Source organism: Meriones unguiculatus, chromosome 16, assembly GCF_030254825.1.
Source record: "Meriones unguiculatus strain TT.TT164.6M chromosome 16, Bangor_MerUng_6.1, whole genome shotgun sequence".
Lineage (NCBI taxonomy): Eukaryota > Metazoa > Chordata > Mammalia > Rodentia > Muridae > Meriones > Meriones unguiculatus.
The window spans coordinates 25,017,617-25,032,732 of NC_083363.1; the positions used below are offsets into that span (position 1 = coordinate 25,017,617).

A 15,116-nucleotide genomic window follows, 5' to 3' on the forward strand; every position below is an offset into this window, starting at 1 on the left:
AGGGATCAGAGAGTGGTGGGACACCCCAGGGAATGAGGCTTGGGGAAGAATTCTCCCAGCGCTCAGGCAGTAAGTAATAACAGGGAGGCGGGGTAGGAACTGGCCCCAGCCTCACTTCCTGCATGCACTTTGCGAATGGACGTCTGCAGTTGCTGCTGTGCGCCAGGCGGGGGCGTGTGTTTTGGCGGGGGGAGGCCTGCTAGGAGGCGTCAACAAACCCGGAAGCGCTGGGCGGGGCGGGGAAAGCTGAGAAGGGGGGCGGGGCTGGGAGGGCAAGGGCGGAGCCCGGCCTGGCTAAGCCCCTGCCGCAGTGGCCCGGAGCCCCGGACCCGGTGAAGGTAGCAGCGGCATCGACAGTAAGTGCGGGCGCGGTGGCCCCCATGCTTGGCTGGGTCTCCCCCTCCTGAGGCTGACCCTGGCCTCTCCTTCTCACTTTCTGGTCCTACTGTAGGGACAGGACAGCTCGAAGGATCCAGAAGGCTTTGTGGGTCCAGATCCGGTGCCACAGCTGTCTCTGCGGAGAGGACTTGCCGCAGCAGCCTACTGTCAGGCTGGCTCTTCATCCCTGGTCCGCGCCAGTGAGGCGCAAGGACTGGTCAGGCATCTTCTCAGTCCCCAGCCTCCCACCCTTTCCAGCTCCGACTGGCCCTTAACCCAGCACTCCAGGAAGGGGCAGGGGAAGCCTGGCCTGGGGAAGCTCTCTCCTGCTTTCTTTGTCTTTCTCTATTCATCCAAAGCCACAGCTACCTTTTATAAAGAGTAATAAGGCTTCGCTCAGTCCGTTGCACCGCCCGTGACCCAGTTAGAAAGGATCCCTGGCGACTTTAGATGCCTGGTCAAGGCTGAATGGTCCTTGATGAATAGACAGAGCAGCTGAGAAGGGGCTCCTGCCCTGTGTGGGTCTGGGTGACCCACGCTGGGCTGGGCCCTGCACCCAGCCTCCTAGCCTGAACTTCTGGGAACAGCTCCTTGCCAGTTCTCTGGTAACCTCTGTTGTTCATGGTTATCTTTTATATTAAAAAAAAATTTAAGTGTATATATGTGTGCCTTTGTGTGGGTATGTACAAGTTTTTTCAGGTGCCCTAGAGCTGTAGTTACAGGTATTTGCAATATTTGCCTTGGTGCTGGGAACTGAACTCAGGTCCTTTGAAAGAACAGCGAGTGCTCTTAACTGATGAGACATCTATCCAGCTCCTGTTACATTTTTTTTTTTCAATAATAATTTTAAGCGTGCATGCATGTGCATACCTCCATGCATGCCCTGTCTGGCTAGATGGTCATCTTTGATTTTCATGTGAGTTAAGGGTATCGAGGGGGCCCTGCCCAGCCAGACAGAACACTGTAGGACTTGCTGCCTGCCTGCTCTGTGGCACAGCTGCAGCAGTAGTCTGGGGTGATGTCTGGGCCTTGCAGTGTTCATTCAGCAGAGCTGATGAGGATCAGTCCCCTTGGGGCTTCTCTGCTCATAGCTTCTTGCTACGGGATGCCTTCAAAAGGGAGATCTGCAGGGATTTGGAACCAGCAGACAGAATCACATTCCCAGTCTATCCCTGGGGGATGGGGATGGGGAATCCCTAGTAGGCCCCCAGACAGCTTGATTGTATTATTTCATGCCACAGTGACCTAGACAAGTGGCTTGATTTTTCTTATTGTTTTATTTCTTTATTTCTTTTTTGTTGTGGCCTGATCTTTCTGAGCCTGAGATTTCTCATCTGTGGTTAGTCCCTAACACCTGGCTGTCGTGGCTCAGGCACTGGATGTAACTGTGGTATTCTGAGGTGCTCCAGTTGTTTCTTTGTGAGGTAGGGTCTCTCTTAGTCCAGGTTAGCTCTTGGACACTCTGTGTAGCAGAGGCTGACCTTGAATATTGATCTTCCTGCCTCTACCTCCAGAGTACTACTGGGTTACAGGTACACACAAGCCTAACTGGCCTAACTTGATGGAACAGCTAACACACACTGTTCATATTCAAGAGGCACAAAAATAAGAATTAGTAGTGAAACTACCTTCACTATCCCAGCCTCCTTCCAAAGAGAGCCACTGTTGGAAGACCCCTGTTTGTCTTCCAAAATACATTGAGCACAAAAGTATGTGTGTTTCCTGCTACTTCACACAAATAGTGTGTTCTACACTTTTGTATAAAGTAGAAGAGTTGGGTGCTTGTCCCTTGCCCATCAAGGGTTCCTAAGTAACTGCATTAGCCCAGGCTTTCCCTTCTTCAATGCTTGCTTCAGTCCACACCTGCAGTGATACTCACACTGCCTGCCCCATACTTATGCATTGCCTCTGTTGTCCTTGCAGAATGGAGATGACCTCTGAGGTCCCTAAGTTCTGATAGCCTGTCTTTATTCTAGTTTGATTTTTGTCTTTCTTCCTAATCCAGAAACCCTCCAACCAGACTTTGGGGACAGGGTAGACCCAGCATGGACTAGAGGTTTCTTCGAGTATTAGTCAGTCCCCAGCCTTGATGCCTGCTCACCTGCCCTGTCTGTGTCTTTCTCTTCTCCAACAGTGGCTTTTGATTCTGAGGACAATGTGTACCACAGCTCAAATGCTATCTACAGAGCCTCAAGCAGTCCTCAAAAAGCTGACCAGGAAGCCCTGCTGGGGAAACAACTAGACTACCCAGCCCCCGGCCTGCAGAGGCCAGAGGACAGATTCAATGGCGCCTACATCATCTTCTTCAGCCTGGGGATTGGGGGCCTACTGCCCTGGAACTTTTTTGTCACTGCCAAGGAGTACTGGGCATTTAAACTCCGAAACTGCTCCAGCCTGGCCTCGGGGAAGGACTCTGAGGACACAGACATCCTGGTAAGAGCTGTTTCCCTCATAGAAGGAGCAGGCAGTGTGGAGCCAGGCCATCTTTAGGGGTACTGGAGGGAGGGCTTTTATATGCCGAGAACGTGGGTGCTGATGCAGAGGCTGTGTGGGCACTGGGCCCTCGGCCCTGCATTGTATGGTACTCAGGCTGAATCTCATTCCTCCTGAGGCCATTGTCTGCTGGAGGAGGATGAGCATGATGGTTCTCTGTGCTATGCGACGGTGCATGCAAGAACACAGAATCCTTGCCCCCAGAAATCTGAAGGTGTGACTCTAGCAGCTGGAAATTACAGAAAACTCCAACCAGCTGTGGCTGAAGCAAGGGAAGGTCATTTCCCCGTCACGTCCAACTTTGGGCAGGCGGGTTGCTTCGCCACATGTGGTTCTCACGCCCAAGGTCACCTCATTGTCCAAGGTGGCTGCTGAAGCTCCAGCTGTTATGGCTTCTGGAGGAAGGGGAAGGACAATGCCTGTTGCTTGTAAGGACACTTCCTAGAGGTTGCACCATCCTTCTCTTCACATTTTGTTGTGCCAAATTCAATCATGTGACTCTATCAACTACAGAGAAGGCTGGGAAATGTAGTCTTTTTGTGTGTCCTGGAGCTTAAAACCAAGGCTTTACACATGTTAACATGCCCTGCACATACCTCACACACATACACACACCACACATATACACACATGCCACACACAGCACATACATATGTATATACACACATCACACCACACACACACCACACATATATACACCCCCCATATACACACATATATACACCTCCTCACATACACACACATACCACATTCACACCACACACATACATACACACCATACACACAGATACACACTGACACACACAGACAGACACACCACACACATACCACACACATAAAGACACCAACAGATACACACACCACACAGACACACATACCACACAGACACACACACCACACAGACACAGACAGACACACACACACAGACAGACACACCACACACAGACAGACACACACACCACATACACAGACACACACACCACACAGACACACATACCATATGCACATAGATACAGACACACACCACACACACAGACACAGACACACACACAGATATACACACCACAAACACACACCACACACACACAGACATAGACACACACAGACACACATACACACACACCCCACACAGATACACACAGGCAGACACAGACAGACACACACACTACACACATACACACACACACACAGATAGACACACACACACACACTCAAAGCTTTCAAATACAGTCATTTAAGCAGAGTCTTGTGATACCCCAGCTAACTGGAGGCCAGGTGGCTAGGGGAGGCGGAGTGTACCAGTCTGTTCCTGGTGGCTGGGAGCAAAGTACCACAGACCAGGTGAGTGACGGTTGCTCTGAGGAAAGGGAGATCATGCTGGCTCTTGGTGATAGTCCTAGGATGAGAGGCTGTGTCTGGTGTGGCTTTCTAATTAGTGACATCTTCAAGTGGCACAAGGCTTCTTGTGATGAGGGAAGATGAGCATGTGTTTGTGTGAGCCTGGTCCCCTCCGTCTTCTCATAAAGCTACCAGGATTCAGCTGTGGGGCTCCATCGTGACTCATCACTATCTCCTCTAGACAGCAGAGCTGGCTTCAGTTTCTATCCTCTTAATCCCTCTCAGTGGGGAGTGTGTAAAGGAAAGTTTGGGGGACACTCAGACCATATGCTAACCATGATCCATTCAGGTCACTGTGATCCTGAGCAGGTGGGCAGGAATCATCACTCCAGGCCATCAGAGTCCTTTGTCTTATTTCTCTGCCCTGAGGATCCAGATCATCTGTAAGTCACCACAGCGACTTTCCCTCCGTGATGGCAGCGGCCATGGTGTGCCCTAAGGAAAGCCACACCATCACAGGGACGAAAAGGCCTAGTAAGGGAGGAGGGCTCAAAGGAGCCCAAATGAACATGGTAAAGGGTGTGTCGAGAGTGGCATTGGGGCCTGGGAGGCCTGGCTCTTCTCACAGAGGCAGAACCAGCTCTTAGGCATGTCAACACAGGAGGCTGACACTGCTGAGTTATTCTCCCCCCGTGGGTCCCTCAGGGACAGGAGGGGATGTGCTAGCAGACCCCAGATGACCCAGTGGCTCCAGACGTAGCTTCCTTCTTTTTCTTTGGGAGCCCCTGAGTCCTTGACCAGCTCTCCAGAACATGGCTTAGTTTTGTGTCACACAGTGAATGAGTTCTCTGTAAGCATCACTCCAGGACTCCACCCAGCACATGCTTGAATCACTGGCTGCCACTTTCAGAACTACCCATGTAGCTAAAATCCAGGGGACATTGGCCTTCTCTAAGATTTCACATGACTACTGCATATCCCTCCCACACTCATGTGGTTCTGATGTGATCTAGCTAAAGTCCAGGGGACATTGGCCTTCTCTAAGATTTCATATGATTACTGCATACTCTCACCCCACTCACGTGGTTCTGATGTGTGGGAGGGGGCCTTTTCTGCATGCCTATGGATTCCTGGTGGCTCCAGGAACTGGAGCAGGGGCTGTCACTGCACATGTTACCTGAAGAGATCCTAGGGGCAGACCACAGTGGCTTAGAGTCCTGCTGCCCCGATGTGGGACTGTGGGATGGGCAACAGCCTGAGGATTTGCTGGTGACAGGCCCCATTCCACCCAGATCCTGAGTCAGGGCCTGTGTCTTCACGTGGGTGGCTGACGGGCATAGGAAGCCCCCCCCCCCGGGTGTGTCCTCTTTTGGCTCTGCACCCTCTCTATGTTCTATCCTGCCCTCCTAGGGTGGCTGTGGCAATGAGGTCCATTCTTACACAACACAGGCTACAACCTTCCCCCCCCCCCAGATGTTGTGTAAATAGCATCTCTGGCATCCTTTGGGACTGGCCCCACTTTTTTATGGGCTAGTGACACTAGTCATCCAGCTTTCTGCAGGCCGTGGTGACTGATACAGCTCACTGGGCTTTCTCTGTCCATCTGTCTGTCTCCCCAGGCCAGGGCTAGGCTGTGTGTGCACCTGTCCTACCCTCCTCTGTCCATCCTCAGGCCTGTTTGCCAGAGAAGGGCCAGGGTGCTTGCAGTCCTTCGCAGCTGCAGGCACTCAGCGTTCCAGGTCCTGCTATGATACTTTATTGCTGCTCTCAAGCACTGGCAGGTGCAGGCATAGTACCTGCCTGCTACTCGCAGCTCCTGGCTCTTGGCATCAGAGATGAGAGACCTGTCACCCCTCGATTCATGGGCCAGGCTGGGGAAGCAAGCATGCTGGGGCTTTTCTGCATTGGATGGGGCTGTTTTTCTTTGCTGCCTCATTTGTGCCACCCGTTGCCACCCATCTCTCCCCATCTTGCTGATAGCCCTACTCTGCCCCTTGTCCTGAGGGCCACTGAGAGAGGAGGGCAGACAGCCTGTTCCTCTTCAGCCTTCCTCCAGTGTGCTGCTAGGATGGAGGAATTTGGCCCAATAGGAATGTTGACAGCCCCTTCCCATTAAGTCACCTTCAGGGCTATCTCCCACCCCAGGCTCATTTCCTTCTGCCCACAGCAGGTCTGGAGATGGTTTAGAAAACCTTGCCGCTTTTCCTGCCCACTTCTCTTTGTTCTCTGGAATAAAAACCTCAGATAAAGCTTGTAGGGTCGGGGTGGGAGGGTTGGGGTCGGGTTTGGGTGTGGGTGTGGGATAGGGTTGGAGGAGCTGGGTTTGGGGGAGTTGGGGGTAGCCAACTGGGACCAAAACCATCAGCACAAATAGAATAATTGACGTGTAAGGATAGCTTGGGGTCTTGGGGGTGGTGGAGTGGGGGTAGGGAAGTAGAGGTGGTGGTGGTGCTGTGAGGGCTCTGGTTTTCTAGGCCCTCCAGGCAAGCCCAGGTGACACAGCCCTGAAAGATCTGAGTAACCTCTTTTGAGACAGAAAGGCAGAAGCTCTGACAGGTGAAGTAACATGCCCAAGATCACACAGCAAGGGAGGGCTGGGGAGAGAATTGCAATGGGAAATTTGGGTGGGTAGATGATCACAAAACTGAATACCTCCTGAGAGTGGTGTGTAGGAGGCTGCTGTAGGGGTGTGGCCAGGCTGCCTTCTCTTCTGACTTGCAAAACCCAGGGACCTGAACTCTGCGCTGAGGCTCCACTCCTGGTTGCAGGCCATCAGGATCCTTTACTAACATCCCCAGCAGGACCTTTTAGCTGCTCTCAGCAATTGCTGCAGGCTAGATGAACTGTCCTAGGCCAAGAACAGCAAAGTCAGTCCCCCTCTGCCCCAGATGGGAGAGCAACAGCTCAAGTCTATGGGTGTTCCCTGGGAACCCCTAGGCGCCTTCTAGGTCACAGGTTCACATTTGCATCCTCAGAGCCCCAGTACTTCTCCATCAGGGTCTCATTATAAAACCCAGGGTGTCGAGCCAAGCTTTGGTGAGCATGGCCCAGACTCCCCATATAGCAAAGGATGTAGGATCCAGATGACCTGGAGGATTGCCTTCCCACTGCTCTGTCAGCCCTCAGGTCATACACTGGTAACCACCTGATTAGTGCTTGACCCATGGTAATATGTCACAGGGATGTGTGGCACCGATTATAGTGTGGTTTAGGAGGAACATTTATCCTGATGGAAGGGAAGGCTTTGCTGTAGGGAAGCAGATATGGGGTCATCTTGTCGTACCTTTCAGATGGGTTGGGTTGGCATAAATGTTAAATGAGGCTTCTCCCTAGGGAAGGCCAGGTTTTTACCTGGCTCAGCAGGTGGGGGAACTTATGAAGCCCACTCCAGTATTTACAGCCAACTGGTCCTTCTGTCATCGCCTAGCCACAGGATAGACTGCATGTGAGCTGCCCCTATAATTAAGGGCAGATACCCACTCCAGGCAAGAAGGGTTAAAAGGAACCAGGATGAGCTGGCTGCTAAAAGAGGAACTGGAAGATGGCTTGTCAGAGGGCTTGTTGGAGATCTGACTGTTACCAAGTCTCTGCTGTGCTGCCTGTACCCACCCACCATTCACATAATACCCTGATGAATTAATGTTTTGTCCCCAGTTTCCATACAGGAAAATTGAGGCTCCCAGGTTTGAGGCAACCAGCCCAAGGTGTTTGCTAGCAAGTGGCAGAACTGAGATTTAGACCAAGCCAGAGGCCAGCAGAGCCCCCTGCCCTCATCACCGTGTTTGACTATCCCTATCCTAACACAGTGGAGTCACTAGGGAGCTGCTACAAACCACCCACCCAACCAGTTCTGACTCACTTGGGTGCACACATGCCCAGTTTTGTAGACAAGGTTCACCCAAAGCCAGGGAAGAACCAAGATCAAAGTCATATGGCACTCAGTGGGGTGAAAGGCAACTATGATTACATGGGTTGTGGTTATAATGCCAGAGACTTCAGGGAGCCTTCGTAAAGGACTTCCTGCAGTGTATGTCAAACCTAGCAGTGGGTGGGAAGCCTCTTTCTTGCTCGGAGAACTAGAACAGCCCTACCCGGAAGTCCAAGAAATGACCTCTGCTATAGCAGAGAGCCTGGGAGTCAAGAGCAAGGGTGCTGGTTGCTAGGGCTGGGTGCTGGATGTTGGGTGCTGGGCTGAAGGCCGGAGGACAGGGGCTGGGTGCTGAGAGGCTTGGGTAATGTAAGTGCTTTGAGTTAGTTGATTCTTCAGTGTGTCTGTGTTGTCTCTGAGCCAGGGATGGCTTTGGATCTCTTTGCCCTGTCCCTGGGAGAAGGGACTGGAATCCTAGTAAGTGTGGCTTGGAAGAGGGCTCCATAGTTCTCCTGTTCCCAGGACTTAAGGATGGAAGCAGTGGTGGTGTCTATGGAGCCTCAGGATAGGTGTCATCTGAGAGGGTTACAAAGAAGATCATAGGAAGACCTGAGAAGGGAAGGGGCCTCCTGGCCTTTTGTCTTCTACAAACCTTTGAAGGCTTAGATTGGCCTGGGAAACTCCCGGGCTTTGTGAAGAAGTGGGAAGAGCCTGGGGTCATTTGTGTTATAAATTCTCTGCACCTGGGAGAAGGCAGAGCCAGTGCAGCCTCCTGGAGTCATAGGACAGCTGGAAAAGCCCAGTCACATCCCTACCTGTTATGTGACAAGGATAAGAACTGCTTTGTGGCCCTAGGTCTCTGTGCCAGTGGCATATACATAGTGCCCTGAAACCACAAGGGAAGAAGGCCTGATATTTTTACATGGTTCCTGAGGCCTTTACTGACTCTGGGCCACAGCAGCACCTTTACCAAGCCTTTTTGCATACGGGCACCAAGTCAACCACTAATTCCGGTGTTTAGCAGGCCTTCATAAGGCATCATCTCCTGGTTCTGTATAGACAGTTCCGCAGGTAGCATCACCCAGGATGAACAGATGCAGGAATCCACTCCCAGTAACATGACATATGTACATGACAACTGGGACTAGGCCTAGGACCCTGTATGTCATCCCTGCTCTTACCTCCTGTGTATGCAGTTTTAAATGTTTCCAATTCTTTTTGGCTATAATATTAACTATACCTGGCAAATCCAGTGTCTGCAACATAGCTGCATTTTCAGGAATTGGTGTCTACATATGAAAATGTAAAAAGCCCATCAGCCTATTGTGGAGGTTAGGCCTGTACATAATCTCAGTTGTTCAGGAGGCAGAGGCAAGTTCAAGGCCAGTCTTGGTAACTTAGTGAGACCTGTCTTAAGAAGAAGAAGAAGAAGGAGAAGGAGAAGGAGAAGGAGAAGGAGAAGGAGAAGAAGAAGAAGAAGAAGAAGAAGAAGAAGAAGAAGAAGAAGAAGAAGAAGAAGAAGAAGAAGACGACTGAGGAATGAATGTAATGAATGTAGTGATAGAATATTTGCCTTGAGTATGAAAGGTCCTAGGTTCAGTCCCCAGTAAAACATGGGTTAAGCGATTGAGTGAATAAAGCCCTTTTCTGCATGCAGGTGTGAGAAAGCAGTGTATAGCAGAGCCAATGGTGTAAGCCAAGCAGGATGGAAATAGTATGCCCTTGGATTTGACCCTGGGCCAGTGTCCTTGGAGACTTTGGGAGTAGATATGGGATATGGGAGTGGATATAGACAGCCTGCTGGGGTGTTTACTAAATTAACAAGAGTAGGATTATATCGTTGGAGCTGATAAAGAGGTGGCTCAGAGGTTAAGAACACTGACTGCTCTTGCAGAGGATCCAAGTTCAATTCTCAGCACCAACGTTGTAGCTCACAACTACTTGTAAGTCCAATTCCAGGGGTTCTAATGCCCTCTTCTGGCCTCTTTATGCATGGATACCAGGCATGCATAATGGTGCTCTCTCTCTCTCATAAATATGTTTTTCTTTTTTTAAGAGAAAAAGAGGGAGGCCAGAGGAGAGGGCCCCAGGAAATGGTACAACTTACCTGTGGTAAAAAATAAAAAAAGGCAGGTGGCAGCAGGGTGGGGGTGGTGCAGCACTCAAAGAGAAAGAGGCAGGCAGGTTGATGTGAGTTCAAGGCCAGTGTGGTCTACAAAGTGAATCCAGGACAGCCAAGATTATACAGAGGAGCCCTGTCTTGAAAAACCAAAGAGAGAGAGAGGGAGGGAAACAAGACAGAGAGAGAGAGAGAGAGAGAGAGAGAGAGAGAGAGAGAGAGAGAGAGAAGAAAGACAGGTTGCAAAAGAAAAATAGATGGAACTCTAGCCTGGACCCCTCCCTTTACTTCCTAGCCTGTCAGGGGCTGTAGCCTGTGATGTAAGAAGCCTCCTGCCATTGTGAGGTGTGAGGACCATGTGTCCTCTGCTCGCAGAGGAGCCGGGTAGAGGTGTGAAGGAATGTGCTGGTGTGTGCTCAGTCGAATAGGGCCTCAGCCCACATCAGTGTTAGGGTGCCTGGTATATACTTGTTCCCAGCCCTATCCTGCAGACTTGCCTCTCAAGGTACTGATGTGGCTAGCTGCCAGGGGAGCCAGACCTGCAAGACTATCCCCAGTATAGGGACACTAGTGTCCTAGAGACTGGCAGATTTTAGCGGGACAAGGATTTCTTTCTAAATAAAAAAGAGGTAGACTGTTTGGTCATGAGCTTTTTAAAAGTCAAATCCCTAATAATGGTGCTAGCTCTCTCCCTTACACACACTCAAAAATGAATTAAGGAACCTGCCTGAACCCTGCTGCTCCTCAAAAAGCGGTAACAGTGGCCAGTGGGCTGCAAGGGACTCTAGCTATCTGCTATCCAGTGTGGGTAGACAGGCATCAGGCATAAGGGTCAGTTGCCACCTCCCCGCTAGCTACCCATCCCTTGGCTTGTGTGGATGGCTGCTGTAAGCCATTTGTAAAACCCAGAGCCAAAAGTGAGTCATTGTTTAAGTTCCTTTATCTACCATCTGCTGCTAACCACAGTCCAGCCAGCATGTGGTTCCCAGTAACACCTGCGATGGCTCCCTCTTCTGTTCCAGCTCTTGCACTTCACTTGTAGCACTGAGATACAGCTCTGGTCACCTCTGTAGCATTCATTCCCTTTATTTATCTCCCACCTCTCACCACCCCGGCCCCACTTGTCCCGCCACCCAGGCCCTCCATCTCTTCCTCCTCCCCCCGGCTCTCTGTCTGTCTTCAATTTTATTTCTTTCTACATATTCTTTAGACTCCAGAGACAGTCTCCCCAGAATGCTAGAAGGTAGGCTGGGCCCCAGTGGTCGGTGTCTTTTTAATGTGGTTGATCATTGTGAGAAAGCTGAGAGCAAAGCTGATTAGAGGCTTTGCACAAACTCAAAGTACTTTTCGTAAGGGAAGTCCCTGGCTGAGAAAGTTGTGCAGGGGCAGTGAAGGGCCTGGCTTTCCACTAGATTGTCACGTGTATATATGTGTGTGTGTGTGTTTGTATCTGTGTGAATATGTCTGTGTGAGTATGTGTGCATGTGTGTATACGCCTGTCTGTGAGTGAGTGTTTGCCTGTGTATGTGTGTATGTATGTGTATGAATATGAGTATGTTTGTGTGTGTCTGTGTCAGTGTGTGTGCATGTGTATGTTTGTGTGCCTGTGTGAGTGTGTTTGTGTGTGTGTTTGTGTTGTCTGTCTTTATGTGAATGTGCGTGTGTGTGTGTGTGTGTGTGAATCCAGTCACAACCTGTCACTTTGGTGCCACATGAATTTTCAGAGAAGTTTGTTGCCACAATGGAAATGCTGTGCATGTAGGAGGAAGCACCTGGCATGGGTAGTAGAGAGAGACCCTGAACTGCCATGTGGCATGGTCCTTGTCCCTCAGTGATGCATGGGGCCCACCTAGGGCCTTGTGGAGACATGGCTTAAGAGGAAGAGAGACAGAAAGACTTGGACACTTATCATGACTGTCGCTGGTGTGTGTGTGTGTGTGTGTGTGTGTGTGTGTGTGTGTGTTTCTCTGGCCCTTCCTTCTGTGGGCCCCCAGAGCCACTGTTTGTCTGGCTGGTTCCCCTGTAGGAGGAATAGAAAGAGGAACAGCAAAGATGCTGGTTTGTCCTAATGGGGCCTAGGGAAGGGTTGGCAGAGGTGGGGTACTGGCAGAAAGAACACTGCTGTTTTACTCCTTAGCCTAGGGCAGAGAGACCCTAGTTTGGGAGAGCTGGCCTCTGTTTCTGTGTTACACCCTTTTGGTAAATGGGGGCTTCATGTCCATGTCCTTTAATCCCAGGACAGCCTAGTCTACAAAGTGAGTCCAGGACAGCCAAGAGTACACAGAAAAACCCTGTTGAGAGAGAGAGAGAGAGAGAGAGAGAGAGAGAGAGAGAGAGAGAGAGAGAGAATTAAAAAAAGAAAAAAGAAAAAACAAAAAGTAAAGAGCTGATGGCTGGAGGGATGACTCGGTTGATAAAGTGCCTGCTGTGCAAGCATGAGGCCCTGAGTTTAGGTTCCCAGCACCCACATCAAAGAGCTCGCAGGAGCAGTGTATGTGTTTAACTGCTTCAGAGGGAATAGGAACTTGCTGGCCACAGTCTAGTCCAAGCAATGAGCTTTGGGTGACACTGGCTCAAAGAATAAAATAGAGAACAATGGAAGAGAACACCTGGCATTGACCTCTGATCTCCACATTCACAAATACACATCTGTAAAAATACATACAATCTATGTGTATACATGCACAAAATGAGAAGAGACCATGCTGGCCGTAAAATCATCCTATGGAGACCAGAGACCAAACATGTCAGGCTTCCCAGGCTCCAGGATGCTCAATAAAGCTGCCATCTCAGGCAGGAATGACAGGAGGGACCACATCACCATGCTTACAGAAAGGTGGGGGCTATACTTGGTCCTAGGACTACCCCTAGTCCACCTGTGTTGTTTGTACAGGCCTGGGCACCAATCAAGTTGTATAGGGCTGGAAAAGATTCGGTAGATGTTTCTCACTAATTCAACAGCCTATCAAACTGGGAGGCTGTAGCCAAGGCTCCAGGGAATAACATTCCTAACACCCTGAAGCTTCAGGAGACTTTGGACCCTTGGCATTCCTGGGACTACCTCCACGCCCCCCACCCTTGTGTGCACACTCTCTTTTAATGTGTACCCCATATTTTGGACGGGACACTCACCTTCATTCTAGTCATAACCAAGACATCTTTTTCAAATCAGGGATCACCCCAGGGTTCTAAGACTACCCCAGGGTCAGAGGACAGCTCTTGGACCCACTGTGGAAGGTATGATGCATGATACCAGAAGCCTGGCGATGGAGACCCCCTGGCTGAGGAGGTCCTGGGGACCCTACACAGGATGGCCAAGGAGGAAGGCAGACCGAGCTCTCTACAGGAAGGGTGGACCCAAGGCTTTCTAGGAGTCCTGGGAAGAAGGAAGTAAGGACCTGGTGGGGGGAGGGGTATTGAGGTTGAAGTTTTTTTTTTTTTTTTTTCAAGTTCTTAACCCACAGAGAAGGAAGAGCCAGTCCCAGTGGAAAGAGAAAGTGCAGCTGATTCAGGCAGTCTTGTGCAAGGACACAACCAGCACAGGCTAAGGAAGAGCCCCCTTTTTAGGGGGAGGAGGGATAGTGCTTCCTTCTGGCAGACAGGTGAAGATGAGTGCTCCCTTTGGTGCGAAGGGAAGAGGGAGTGCTCTTGACTCTATGCAGACAGGGAAAGAAGACCAGGGAGTGTTGCAGGAACTATAAAGTATGAACAAGGACAGAGGGCTAGAGAGGCCTTGCTCTTCGGAGAACAAGATAGTTCTCAATTCACCTTGACCTGAAGATGGCCCAAGGGCTCAAGGGATTCAGGGCTGAGGAAACCATCCGATGGGGGTTCCTCATCCTTAGTGACCTGTGGTGGCTAGTCTGGCTGGCTGGAGTTTTTTGAGGCTCTCCTATCTGATTCCAACTTCACTTTGTTCTTCCCTTGGGACTTCTATTCCCTTCTCCCCATGTCCCAGGCCCATGTCCCCTACATGGGAACTAGGGTACACAGGAAGCCACTGCCTCCCCTCTGTTTACCTCTCACCTTATTCTGACTAGAGTGGACTGTATCAGGATGAGGGTACATCTTTAACATCCCAGGCCATGGAACCATACAGCCGAAGGCATGAGCCTGCCTGGCCGATCGTTCTTGGTTGCAGCCTGCTCACTGCTGCTAATTTCATGGCCCTGTGATCCAGGTAACGCTCTGCTGCCCTGAGCTACCGCCCCCGGGCTGGAATCACTTTTCTTACCCTGCAGGGGCCCTGCTGCCTCCTTCCTCCACTGCAGACTGGAGGTGGGGGCCACACGGAACTGTTCAGTGACTGTAGCTTCAGACTCGCAGGCTGCTGCAGCTCGTGACTAATGTCCTCTGCTTATATCAAAGGGCCCTAATGGCATTCCGAGGAGAGAAAGCTTACCAAGGCCTGCCAGAGATAAACAGGCCCACTTCAGGCTCTCCCTACCCAGAGAGACCTCTTTACCTGGACCCTGAGCCCAGAATCACATTCTTCCAGAAGAGCTGCTTAGCACGGGGCCTCACAGTGAGGTAGCTGGAGAAAGTTCTCTGCTGGAAAATGGCCTCACATCTGGCTGGCTGGCTCCGCTCAGCTTTTGAATTTCATCTGAAACGTGGTTCTGTGGTTTCTAGTTTTCACACCGGAGCACAGTAGATGAAAATGGCTTTCCTTATTACACTGCTAGTGAAACACAGACCCCCTTCCCTTGTCAGGAGAGGCCTGTCCACACTCAGAGGCCATTGGGAGGCTGCTGGTACCAGGCACCCCTCAGCCAAGCTTTGTCCATAGCCTGGGATCTCTCCTAAACCTACCTGGGAGGCTTTTGGGGGGGCTGACACCATCAGGAAGAAGCTTGGAAATCCTCCCACGGATGCTCACCATGCTGCCTTTGGTTTGTTATTCTTTTATAGTGCTGGGCA

The 15,116-nt window shown here is 50.8% G+C and overlaps 1 protein-coding gene across 2 annotated transcripts in view; it reads left to right on the top strand.

Moving 5' to 3' along the window:
• The first annotated feature begins 257 nt into the window (after positions 1–257).
• Slc29a3 (solute carrier family 29 member 3) overlaps positions 258–15,116 on the top strand; it is a 39,680-nt gene continuing 24,821 nt past the window's right edge. For both annotated transcript variants that reach the window (XR_009586762.1, XM_021652819.2), the window contains exons 1-2: positions 258–356; positions 2,513–2,811. Coding sequence is in view for 1 of the 2 variants with exons in the window: in XM_021652819.2 (XP_021508494.1) it covers position 356; positions 2,513–2,811 (300 nt within the window). In the remaining variant the exon portion in view is untranslated. The remainder of the gene's footprint in view (positions 357–2,512; positions 2,812–15,116) is intronic.